A 13187-nucleotide genomic window follows, 5' to 3' on the forward strand; every position below is an offset into this window, starting at 1 on the left:
CATGTGCTAACTGAATTGCTTCGACCCACTTAGTGAAGTAATCGGTTGCAGCTAAGACGAAGTAGAAATCGGTGCTTTTCTATGGGATGAATGGTCCCATGATGTCCATGCCCCACATGTGAAATAGCCAAGGGCTCGCAATGCTAATCAACTTGTGAGCTGGTTGGATGATGTTGTGGCCGAAAGTTTGGCATTTGATGCACTTGAGGACATATGTTTTGGCGTCGATCTGCATGCGAGGCCAAAAGTATCCTTGGGAGATCGCTTTGTGGACCAAAGAGTGCTCTCCAGCATGGTTGCCACACTCTCCTTCATGAATTTCTACAAAAATTAATTGACCTTGTTCTGGGCTTATGCACCTCAAAAGAGGTCCGCCAGCGGATTTGCAGAATAACTTGTTATTAACCAGGCAATAACGGTGAGCCAGATATGGGATTTGTCTGGCTTTGGCACGCTCTTCTGGGAGTGTACTGTGCTAGATGTACTCTATGATGGGCTGCATCCACGTCTGACTCATCTGAGCCTCAGAGAGTAGGCATAGGTCGCTGATTTCTAAAATGTAGTCCCTCTGGTAAGAAGGTCGGTCAACTACCTCAATCAGTAGTTGTCTCGGGGCGCAGTTCGGTGTTTGAGTAGCCAAGTAAGCTAAACTATCTACGTAACGGTTCTCATCACGCAAAAAGTGGTGTATGGTGGCTCTCTTGAAAGACGGAAGTAACTGATTAACAACTGACGATATTTAGAGAGGTTACCTTCATGGGTAGTGTACTCTTTAGCAATCTGGCGAATGACCAGTTGCGAGTCACTAAAGACCTGCAAATCATGTACCCCGAGCTGTAGCGCCATTCTGAGTCCCATGATTAATGCCTCGTACTCCGCCTCATTATTGGAGGTCGCAAAGTTGATGCGAACTGATTTCTCCACCATTGCTCCATCTGGCGACACTAAGACAACTCCTATTCCACTGCCTCTGGGGTTGCTGGAGCCATCCACAAAGAGAGACCAGACTGTCTTGTCATTTTTCTTTGAGGGTGAGATGTCGGCTTTCAGGTTCCCAATGTAGGTCGTCAACAGGGAAGTCGGTGAGGAAATCAGCGACGACCTGTCCTTTCTGCGAGGTGTGTGGGACGAACTCGATGTGGTGTTCCCCGAGTTCTTCAACCCATACTGCCATGCGAGTTGTCTTGTTCTCCTTATGAAAGATTTTCTTCAACGGGAGGTCGGTGAGTACTTTGATTGGGTGCGCTTGGAAATAAGGCCTAAACTTCCTTGTCGAGTATAATAATGCGAGTACTGCTCGTTTGATGTAAGAGTAGTTCTTTTCGGCTGGGGTTAGCGTCTTACTTGTGAAGTAGATAGGTTTCTCAGAGTTGTTATCCTCTTTGAAGAGAACCGAACTGATAGCAAAGTCTGATATTGCGAGATAAAACCCCAGCGTTTCGCCATCTGTTGGTTTAGCTAGGACAGGAGGTGTTGTGAGATACTCTTTAAGGGTGGAGAACGCTTGGTGATATTGATCGTTCCAGGAGAACTGCTCGCCCTTTTTAAGAAGTTATAGGAACGGTCAGCACTTGTCTGATTCTCTGGATATGAATCGGTTGAGTGCAGCGACCATGCCTGACAGCTTCTGTATCTGCTTCTTTGTCTGCGGGTCGGGCATATCTAAGAACGCCCGGATTTGGTCTGGGTTAGCTTCGATTCCGCGCTGTGAGATCTGATAGCCCAGAAATTTCCTGGAAGACGCTCTGAAAAGGCATTTTTCTGGATTGAGCTTCATTCGAGTGCGACATAACCTGGAGAACGCTTGCTCAAGATGAGTGAGATGGTCGCCTGCTTTCTTTCTCTTGACGACCATGTCATCAATATAGACTTCCATGGTATCCCCTAACATGTCCTGAAACATGTCAGTTACCAGTCGTTGATACGTCGCTCCGGCGTTCTTGAGGCCGAACGGGAGGACATTGTAACAATAAATGCCCTGATCTGTAATGAAGGACGTTTTCTCTTGATCTTCCTCAGCAAGTGGTATTTGGTTGTACTCACTGTATGCATCCATGAAGGAAAGGAGCTCGTGGCCGCAGGTCTGGTCCACAGGTCGGTCGATTCTGGGTAAAGGGAAGCTGTCTTTGGGTGTTTCTTGGTTGACATTGGTGAAGTCAATGCAAAGGCGAACCGTGCCATTCTTCTTTGGAACTGCCACTATGTTAGCGATCCAATCTGAGTAATTGACCTTTCGGATGAAACCGACTTGCTTGAGTTTGTCGACCTCATCATTGATTACTTTTTGGAACCGTAAAGATAGTCTCCTAGGTCGCTGTCGAACTGGTCGAGCATTAGGATTGACATTTAATCTATGGCATGCAACGCTAGGATCTATACCCGGCACATCAATATACGACCAAGCGAAAACATCTTTATTCATAGATAAAAAATTTACAAGCTGGGCTTTGAATGTGGGATCGAGGTTAGCCCCTACATATACGAATTTATGATCATCGTCTGTTCCTAAGTTCACTTTCTGCCTTTCTTCGGCTTGCACTGTGGCATGTGGTGGGTGAACGTCCTGTGGGGGACTGCTCTCTGTAGTTGCTTTGTCGGTCTGATAATTACTGGGAGTTGCTGCAGGAACTGGAGTGTCTTCTGTGGTTACAACAACAGGGTCTGAGATGACTTCTGTGGACATAACAACAGAGAATGGAGTACTTGTCTGAAGTTGTATTGTTTGTATGGGATCAGGTGGGGCGACCTCTGGGTTTGAATAGGTAGAGCGCTTATTGTGGGAGCGACCTCTGAGGTCCTGACTAGTGAAGCAATAACTGCGTTAGCGACCCTCGGGGTCTGAACAGATGGATAGACCTTTTTGCTGGAGCCCCCAGCGTTCTGATTTGGTGCGTTGCCTCTGACCTCAGCGACCATGTCTTTGGCCATCGTGTAGCTGATGGGCTCGTTTCTTATGCTGACAGGGAGCTCAGTGGTTTTATTCGCTGAGAAGATTTGATTACAATGATAGGCCTCGAGTTGGTTGCTTCGAAGCTCCATCATGCCCCTAGGGCCTGAAAAACAAAGGACTTGATGCAGTGTTGAGGGTACGACCTGCATTTGATGGATCCAACGCCGTCCTAGGATGGCGTTGTAAGACGACTTGATATCTAAGACACTGAAACGCATATTGAAGTTGACTTTATCCTCGCGTGATCACACTGAAACTGGGAGTATAATATCACCAATTGGGTCGGCTCTGGAGCCATTGAACCCGTAAAAAGGAGCAATCGGATCTATGAAGACTGACTTGGGGAAGTTCATCTCCTATACTGTGTGGTAGAACAAAATGTCACATGAGCTACCAGGGTCGATCAGAATACGCTTGACTGTCCAGTCGTTGATTTTGACATGGACTATAAGCGCGTCGTTGTGCGGGAGACAAACTTTGCTGAGGTCGGCTGCTGTGAAAGTGATGTCTCCGGTGCTGCGACTTGAACTTCGCGGGGCAGGTGCTGCTTGTGAGGAGAAATTGTAAACTTCTTGAAGGGCACCCACGCGCCTTCTTTTCTCTCTGGACGAACTAACTAAGTCGTCTGGGAAGGTGATCATATGAATAGTTCTTTCATTGTCGTGATCTGATGAGTGCAGGCATCGCTCATGGCGGGAACGGTCTTTGGGACGTCCTCTGCTGCGAGATCAAGTTTGATCGTTGTGTCGATCAAGGCGGGGTGGAGTTTGGCTGCGCAGCCTACGAGCTATCAGTTTATGGCGCAGATCGCCATCAGCTATGTTGGTGTACTGCTTGATGTGTCTAGCTTCCATGAGGTCTTGAAGATAATGCTTTAGCCCCCAGCATGCATCGGTCTCATGACATTTTGCTCGATGAAAGGCGCAGTAAGGCTTGTCAGGTCGATCTGCTGATTGCCGTACATCAGGTCGGTAGTATGCAGCTCGCTTGATTTTTTCTAGTATGTAATTGGGAGATCGTGTGAGAACTGTGAACTCACGATCATTGTTTATTCGATTTCCTGACTTCCGTTCTTGCGGTTGTGGCTGTTGTCTGGGTCGCTTTTTTTATGCTAAATTGCTGCGACTTCTTCTTCTTCTGGTAGGCCATGGCGCCTCAGTCCTTCTTGTAGCCTAATGTACTTGTCCACGCGAGCATATAGCTCGGATAACGTCTCGGGTCGTTCTTTCATCAACGATCTGGCGAGTGCCGTGTTGCACACGCGACAGGCGTTGGAGAATGCCAAAGTGGCAAATGATTCTTTCAGGCCAGCTTCCATGCATAGTAGCTCTGCTTTGAATCGACCAAGAAATTCACAAATGGTTTCGTCTTCGCCCAGTGAGAGTTGGAACAGCGAATCGAGATCAGCTTTCTTGCGTCTATTGTGGACGTATTGACTAGCGAACAAATCAGTGAGTTGCTCGAAGGTCTTTATTGAGTCTGACTCAAGTGAAAAGAACCAATCGAGTGTGCCATCTTTGAGACTGGCGGGAAACAGACGACAATGAAGATGGTCAAACTCAGGTGTGCTGTAGAGTGCCAGGCTTTGAATGTAGCGGGCTACATGCTGGCCAGGACACGCGCTGCCATCGTACATTGGAAAGTGTGGTTGTATGAAATCTTGGAGGAGAAGCTCTACTTAGTACTTTGACAATAAACGGAGATGTGCAGTATGTCTTCAGCATTTTCTCGACAATCTGGGTGGCGTCTTTCTTGACAGCGCTTTGGTCGATCCGTTGTGACAATTCGTTGATCTATTGATTAACTTCATTGATGCCGTCGTCTGCTAGGGGAGGAGGTGGAGTCTGAGTATCGACTTGCGTGTGAAGTAAGACGTCCTCCTGCCTGAGCAGGGTAATTTGTTCATTCATCGTTCCTAGCTGACCAACTAAACTCTGGATTTGAGCTTCGAGGCTTGCCATGCTTCGTGGGCTTGAGAATTTTGGTTTCTGGTGTTAGGATTTGTTAGGTGGTTTCTCAAGAAATCGAGACCACAGACGGCGCCAATGTAAAGGGGCATTTTGGTATTTCCTTTACATACAAAGGGAGAGAAGGAGAACGGATTAGAATATAGTTAAGACCGAGTTCGTTGAGGAGTGAACTGCCTACGTATCTTCTCTTGATACTGGGGGGAGGGAAGAATCAGGTCTGGCGTAGTTCATATGGAGGGTATTTATAGGTGATGAAAGTGGATCTCCACCCTACACGTGTAAAGAACAACACAAATGTAGGGTCAAAATTGTGAAGGCGTGTGAGAACTGTATTTATAGGTCTGCTGTAATGATGGGGATTAGTAGCCTGGCTTAGTAGCTTGCGGTAGTGGTCAGTAGCTGGCGGCAGTGATTTGCGTACGTGTAGATTCCCTCATGATTGCTTCTAGAAGGTAAGATGAGTCACGCTATAGAACGGTTTGTATGATGATACGAACTGTTTTGGAGCGATCTCGTAGCTTGCCGCTGCGAGCTATCAGAGATCGGTGCGGTATTTCCACCTTGCTGAGCACGTGCCTGATATTCCTGAAGGAGAATATTACTCCCTTACAAGTGCGATGTGGGGTATGATAGCGATTGTAACCATTTACAACGAATTTGTTATTTGGTTAATGGAGAAGATGCTCAACTCCGAATTCAATGGTTCTACATGGAACAAAATCGGGGTTACGCTTTGGTTAGCCTTTACCACCCTCTTTTCGCCACAAGGTACAATTCATATATCATTACTATGTATTCATTTTTTTGTAAAGTCTTAATTAACTCATCTTTACCATTATAATTCTCAATCTATTCCCCAAATATTTCTCATAATATCGATCTATGTTATGTTATTTATAACACCCCTATTTTTATTCTCCTTTTTAATTAAATATATATAAAGTTAAATAATAATAATAATAATAGATAAACATAAAAAGGATAAAGATTAGAAAGAGATAGGGCAAAGAGGATAAACCTCATTCCCTATTTTTAAGGGGTTTTTGAAAAAATGGTGTTTACACAGAGAGTTTTAAAATAGTGGAGACGGGGAGTTTTACAAAAGGAAGAAAATGGAGGTTTCTTGCTGGGGATTTGCTGGCAACAGGAGCGTATCACGAGTGAGTTGATTTTTCTTTTTATATATTCGCTTCTACGATCTATTATTGTAATTATTAATGTCTTATGGTTTGACAAAAGATCGGTTAGAACGGATGATGCAAGTGTTGTTTGATATGGTGTCAAGGTTAACAATTAAAATATAATGGGTAATTTCCACGTTGGTTTCCTATTGCATAATTTCGTATGTATTAATACACTTATCTTGTGCGTGCTGGATTTCTCCTCTTAAATTTTGGTAAGGTTTGGTTACTTATATTAACTAGGAATATTTGAGAAGAAGATGAACTAAAAAAGGGTGACCTGAAAAACTACACTGCGCAGTCAGAAGTTTCTTACTAGATGGAGGTCAAATTATTATTGGATTGAGTTCATATTTAATCTGTAGTTTTATAAGACATTGTAGTCTGACATATTAAAACTTTAGACAGATCCAACGGTTGGATTTCTGTCGAGGCGCGCATAAGCGTGACAGGTTGTAGTGTTTCTACACCAGAAAAACTGCAGTGCGCAGTCTTTTGTTTCTGCTTAGATAGTGACCTTTCCGTACTCGGATTTGTATGAAATGTAATACATAGTTTCCTGACACATTGTAGTCTTCCATATTATATTTTTCGATTTATCCAACGGCTTGATATCTGTCGAGGCTTCCATTAGTGGGACTGGTTGTAGTAGAAACTACAACAGAAAACTGATGGGCATAGTCCTTTGTTTCTGCTTAGATGGAGGTCAACCTATTATCGGATTGACCTCAAATTTAATCCATAGATTCTTGATATCCAGTTAAATGACATATACAAAGTTTAGGCAGATCCAATGGTGGGTTGTCTGTCAAGGTGCGGATTAACAAGGTTGTTAGAATTAGCTAAAGTTTAAAATGGATATAGTTGGGTGGTTACATAATGGCATTAGATGGTCAGTGGTTATTATACTTTCGATATATTCTTACTATTGTGGAAATATTGGTGTGGGATGAAAAGATATCTATATGTTTTCTTTTATCGTGATTATTAAAATATTTGGAGAATTGGTTAAGAACTACAAAGGCTTGATTCCAATTCTGAAAGATTTGGATACGTAGGCAGTTTTGAATAAAAGTGCAACCACTATATCTATAATATATATATTAGTTTGTGTGATAACTATGTGATTGTGTTAGAAATTACTGTTGTTTGAGACTACATAAATATATATATGTGTGAGATAGAAGTTGTATATGAATATAGATTTTAGTATATATGGATCTGTTTTGGACATTAGTGTGTGTGTACTTGAATTTGGGCTAATGAACTATTTGTTTACGATATTGTGTATATGAGTGTGGTTATATAAATTGTATTTGTTTGATTATAAGTCTGTTTACATTCAATGATATTTAAGTGCTTGATTTGCCTTGATGCGCCAAAATGACTCTCTGCATGTGTGGTCTGTTTTGACGTGAGTAATGTTAGTATAATTATAAGTGATAATAATGTTTTAATGTGTCGCCCACATCTTTAGAACTATCCACGCTTCAGGATTTGGTAATGAGATATTATGATTTGTGATGTCATGTGATAGATGGGTATTCATTGAATGTGCCATGAATGACCCGGGTATTCACTGAATGTGCCATGAATGACCCAATAGTTTGGACTGCCCTAGAGAGGAACTAAGGTATTCGCCTTGTGGGTTGGTCGTATTCCTTGAATGTACGAGAATGTAGGTTTGGGTATCCCTTGAATGTGGCGGGAATGACCTAAGATATTCATTGAATGTGCCATGAATGACTTGTTAGTATTATGATAGGTATTCCTTAAATGTGGCGGGAATGACTCAAGGTATTCATTGAATGTGCCATGAATGATGATAAGAGCCCAAAACTGTAGTTTTAACCCCTTAACAATCGTACTTTTAGACCAATTATGTGAATAATAAGTAAGAGTTAATACTGATTACGTGTTTTTATGCATTTCAGGCTTCAAAGTCCATTATGTGCAGAAATGTGCCACTTTAGCGAGATAAAGGAACAAAGGTCGGTTGCTAAGGAGTTCTGTGATTAAAGGCCAATTTTCAAGAAGACAAAGCCTCTGTAAAGCCCGGTCAAAAGATGAAAAGTCAAAGTCCACGCGGGCAGAAACAGTGCACAAAGTTAGCAGAACTTCAGAAGACCATATCTTTGGACTCAGACCTCGGAATTGGGCCTACCTTACGTCAAAACGACCGGCTCGGAAAGAGATTTTCAATGGTTCAAGCCTTGACCCAATTAGAGGAAAAGAAGTGGATGAAAAGTCTGTCGAAGTAAACTACAGCTGAAAAGGCCTTTTTGGACTAAAAGTATTGGATTTTGGGCCTGATTCTCTGGCCCAAAACATGGATCCAAGCCCATGCACGATTTTTGGATCTGAACATATAAAAACAAAAGCTTAACTCTTTGTTAATGGTAGCTAGTTAGACCTAAAAATATATATAATTCTAGATCTAGTTTTCAGTAAATTAATTAAGTTTAAGTTCCATTTTCAATTCTTGTTTTAGATTAAGTCTTTGAATCATTGCTCTTGATTGATTAGATAAATAAAATAGTTATTTTGTCAATTTCGATTTTTGTTATTTCAATTTATAGATCTAGTTTTAATTCTTGTTGATTATCATTTCGTAGTTTAAGTAGATTGAAACATTGTTAGTTAAATTAGTTAAGTTAGAATTTTAATATGATGTGTAGTTATAATTCAATGGGAAATGATGGGTTGATGACTCAAGGCTAAAACCTCCATTAGGGGTTGATGAAGCTTTGATGAAAACTTAGTGGTATAGTGTAGAAGCGTTGTAGAATCTATTCCACTCTAGAAGGTCGGATTCGCCATAAGAATGGGTGGACGACCTCACATGCTAGTTAGTATTTGGTAGAAATGCCATGAACACTAGGGATTAGAACTTCGAAATTCTTGCCCGTAAGAACGGAGAATCGAGATACAAGAATCTATGCTAGGTTATTAAGTTTGATTCGAGGTGGATTCAATTCCCTCTAATCCTTTATCTAGATTCAAAAACAATCATATTTCCATAGCATTCGTAGTTTAAATTCAACATAATCAATTTCATATTGTATCGTAGTATAACACCCTTCGTAAAGCTCTCATTAGACTTAAGACCGATTAGTTAACTACGAAAGCATTCCATGCTAGAGAACTAGGAGTGGAACGAATTTGTTACTCCACTCTATTTCGATAGAATTGAGAGTAGAAACTTTGATAAATATAGACCGTAAATAGTTTTAGTTTACTTACGTTTTGAGTTTCATCATTCATTTCGTAGGTAAATTATCATTTTATGTTTTATCAAATGGCGCCGCTGCTATCTTAGTTTCACTTTAGCATTGTTTTCATAGTATAATTAGTCAATTTTAAGTCCCATTAAACCCACCCACCCTTGTTGATTCATACTGTGGTTGTCCGTTTCAGCGTTGAAAAGTTTCACTATAAATTACACCGAAGCGCACCGCGCAAACGGAGCCTGCGCTTCAAAAGCTCGAACCTTGAGCTAACCCGCCCCATCTTGAGCGTGACCCGCCCTAAAACACTGTAACTTCAAGTTACATGGAGCGCGACCGCGCCCTAAGCGAGCGCACCCGCGCCTAAGCTAAATTTTTCCGGATTTCTACAGGTTTGTTTCAAACTTCAATTTTTTTTAAGTTTTTCAGTGTTCTAACTTGTTATTTATTAATCTAACACGCGTAAACAAGACGCTTATTCATAAGCGAAGCAAGGACGCTATCAGGTATTCCTTTCTTCCATACCTTGCATCTCCAGTTAGAGGTTTATACTAATATATCAAGATTGTTTGGAGTGTTGTAGTGTTTAGACTTAGACTTGCAAGAGATTAAGGTCTGGTCGGAGAAAAACACCGAACGTAATTAACCGTCAACGTCAACAAACAAATCTATCGAGTATACCAATCACTACACCTCTAGCTACTATCCCACCAACCACACCTGACATAATGGCTGAAGAAAGAGAGACTCCTCTCTCCGACTTTTACAAAGCCTTGAGCGATAGCCCTAAATCTTGCATCGTTCTAGCAGACCTAGTGGGGGATTTTCGAATTCCCCCAAACATATTTAATTTGTTACCCGTTTTTCATGGTTTAGACCATGAAAAACCTTACCAACACATGCGTAAGATTGAACAAGTCCTTACAACATTCCATCATCCTACGGTTGGTGCGGAACAAATTAAACTGAGGGTATTTCCCTTCACCTTAGCCGATAAGGCAGCGTCTTGGTTAACTGCCCAAGTGCCTAACTCGTGGACTCGTGGGCTAAACTTGTTCATTGTTTATGGAACATTTTACCCACCCCTAAAGATGGATGAGATGCTTTCCAAGATTCATTTTTCCGACGTAATCCTCATGAATCATTTTCTCGAGGCTTGGAATCGTTTCACCGACCGCTTATAAAGTGTCCACACCATAACCTAGCAAAAGACACATTAGTTCGTGCCTTTTTCAAAGGACTTCAACATCACCATAAAGAAGTCCTTGACATAATGAATGGGGTAGTTTCCTAAGTAAAGGAGCCTCGGAGGCTTACAAATTTTAGAAGATCAAACTAAACCTTAATAACAATTGGGGGTAGTGATGATATCCCATTTCCGCTAGTTCTTCTTCAACAGCTTAAGGCACGCGGTATGTTTGAGATGAAACCCGATCTAGAACTTAAAATTTTAATCGAATCTCTAACTAAAAAGGTTGAGGCTATTTTCGGCAACAAAAGCCTATCCGTCATGAATGTCAACTCCAACCCATGTAATGTCCGTTTGAGTCCCGAAAGCACCCGACTCTATTGTCCTTTTCGCCTATGAACAACAACAATTAGAGCAAGACAATGTTTGCTCCATTAATAGCTATCCTATTCCTAATGCCCCATGGAGACAACATCCCAACTTTAGTTGGCGAAACAATCAACAAGTTTCACCTCCAGGGTTTAATAACCAAAATGTTAGGCAAGCAAACAACTATAATCAAGCTCCACCTAGGCAAGGTCAGGGAAATTATAAAAATTATAACAACCAAGCGTAACCACGACAAGGTATAGCACAAGGTCAGAGTAATTATAATAGTTATAATACCAATAGAGGTATCGTTTCGGTTAAAAATAGTAACTATCACAACCCACCCATAAATAATCAACGGAGATAGTTCCGCACCACCGCGGACAACTACACCTACACACAACGGATCAGATCGACGCCTTTATACAAAGTTACCCAACAACTTTTCCAATCAATGACTCAATCAAACCAACAGATCTTATAATCCATAAATCGGGGCATACAACGGTTAGCCCAAGAGAAAGCCCAACCAAAAGGTGTTTCGTGACAAGTGATACCAAACCCTAAAACAACAAACACGGCCTTTGAGGTAAACGGTAATACTAGTAACGGAAACTACAATAGTAGGTGACCTAAATGCCATCACCACTCCGCTCGAAGAGTGGTTGATAACAAAGTAACTATGCCTATAGTTACCCCATCAAGATTCTCTACACCGGATATCGAACTAGATACCGAAATAGAAACTCAAGAGCCTACCATTGTAGGACTAGTTAAACCACAACCTAAGAAACCGAAAGCCAACGCTACACATCAAGTCGAGCCATACATAAAAAATATAGAGCTTAAACCACCGTTCCTCAAAAATTAGCCATGCTAACCGGGGATACAAACTTTGAGGAGATTAGGAACGTTTTCAAGAATCTAACGATAAACCTTCCTTTTCTCGAAGCTATTAAAAGCTACCTAACCACGCTTAAGTTTCTTAAAGAGTTGTGCACTACTAGGCGAAGACCAACATACCTAAAGACACCTTTCTAACTGAACAGTTCCCAACTTTATCCAAAATAATGGAATTGTTAAGTACAAGGACCCCGGTCGCCCCATCAGTAAAATGCACCTTAGGAGATTCCCACACGGCTAACCGCTTTATTAGACACGGGGCGAGTGTTAACTTACTCCCGTATTATTTGTATAAACAAATAGGTCTACAGGAAATGCAACCTACAAAAATAACGTTGCAATTAGCGGACGGTCAATTAAGTATCCTAAGGGTGTAGTGGAAAACGTGTTTTGTTAAGGTTCAGGGATTTCTACTATCCCGCTGATTTTGTTATCCTCGATACGTAAGTCGCTAACGACTCTGTACCAATCATCTTTATTCCTTTCTTGGCAACCGCCAACGCGTGCTTATAAATTGCCGCGATGGTAAGATGTCCTTATCTTTTGGCTATCTTATCGTTGAGGTAAATGTTTTAAAATGATGAAACAAGGTTACGATTCCTCCCATAGAGGGGAGGTTAGTATGATCGAGAGCTTAGCTCAAGATTATTTTAACAACACGCTTCCCAAAACAATATGTACAAATTCCTTTCTTTTTGAACTTCAGATTTTGTAAATGACTCCTACTTAGAGGAAGTCAACACCATCCTTGAGTCCACACCAATTGTAGACCCCGGTTTGCTCCATATACCGCGGTATGAAGAGTTGCTACCTAAGCAAGTATTCATTATGCAAAATGAGGACCCGCATCTAAACATCTATTGATTTTTCTTCCACCCAGTGCTTAAACCTCTCCCCGAGTTAAAATATATTCAACTTGATCCGGATGGTAGTCATCCCGTAATTATATCTTCTCAATTTATCTAAGGATGAAGAGACACGCTTAATCCGGTGATTAGGGAACATCGGTCTGCGATTGGTTGGTCCCTAGCCGACATTAAAGGAATTGACCCTAATGTTTGCACTCATCGTATCCATTTGGAGGATAACGCCAAGACTTCTCGCTAACCTCGGCCGCTTGAACCCCGCCATGAAAGAGGTGGTTAGGGAAGAAGTCTTACGATTACTTCGATGTGGGTATCATATACCCAATCTCGATAGAGAATAGGTAAGCCCCATTCATGTAGTTCCTAAGAAATCGGGAGTTACCATGGTGCGTAACGGAAAGGGTGACTATGTTGTCACACAAGGTCCTATGAAATGGAGGGATCAGATTGATTACTGACGCTTAAATGCTATGACACGAAAGGATCACTTTCCTTTACCTTTTATAGATCAAATGCTCGAACGCCTAGCTGG

General features: G+C 41.7%; 1 protein-coding gene across 1 annotated transcript; it reads right to left on the minus strand.

Annotated features, from left to right (window-relative positions):
* Positions 1-4061: 4061 nt before the first annotated feature.
* On the minus strand, positions 4062-4586 carry LOC147505468 (uncharacterized). Its single transcript, XM_086605556.1, has one exon. It carries the CDS (start codon positions 4584-4586, stop codon positions 4062-4064), a length of 525 nt encoding a protein of 174 aa, XP_086461682.1.
* Positions 4587-13187: the final 8601 nt, after the last annotated feature.

The sequence above is a fragment of the Coptis chinensis genome, chromosome 4 (genome assembly GCF_015680905.1).
Source record: "Coptis chinensis isolate HL-2020 chromosome 4, ASM1568090v1, whole genome shotgun sequence".
NCBI classification, from domain to species: domain Eukaryota; kingdom Viridiplantae; phylum Streptophyta; class Magnoliopsida; order Ranunculales; family Ranunculaceae; genus Coptis; species Coptis chinensis.

Coding starts and splice junctions, on each gene's coding strand:
- LOC147505468 (XM_086605556.1), bottom strand. CDS start 4,586: ATGTACGATGGCAGCGCGTGTCCTGGCCAGCATGTAGCCCGCTACATT.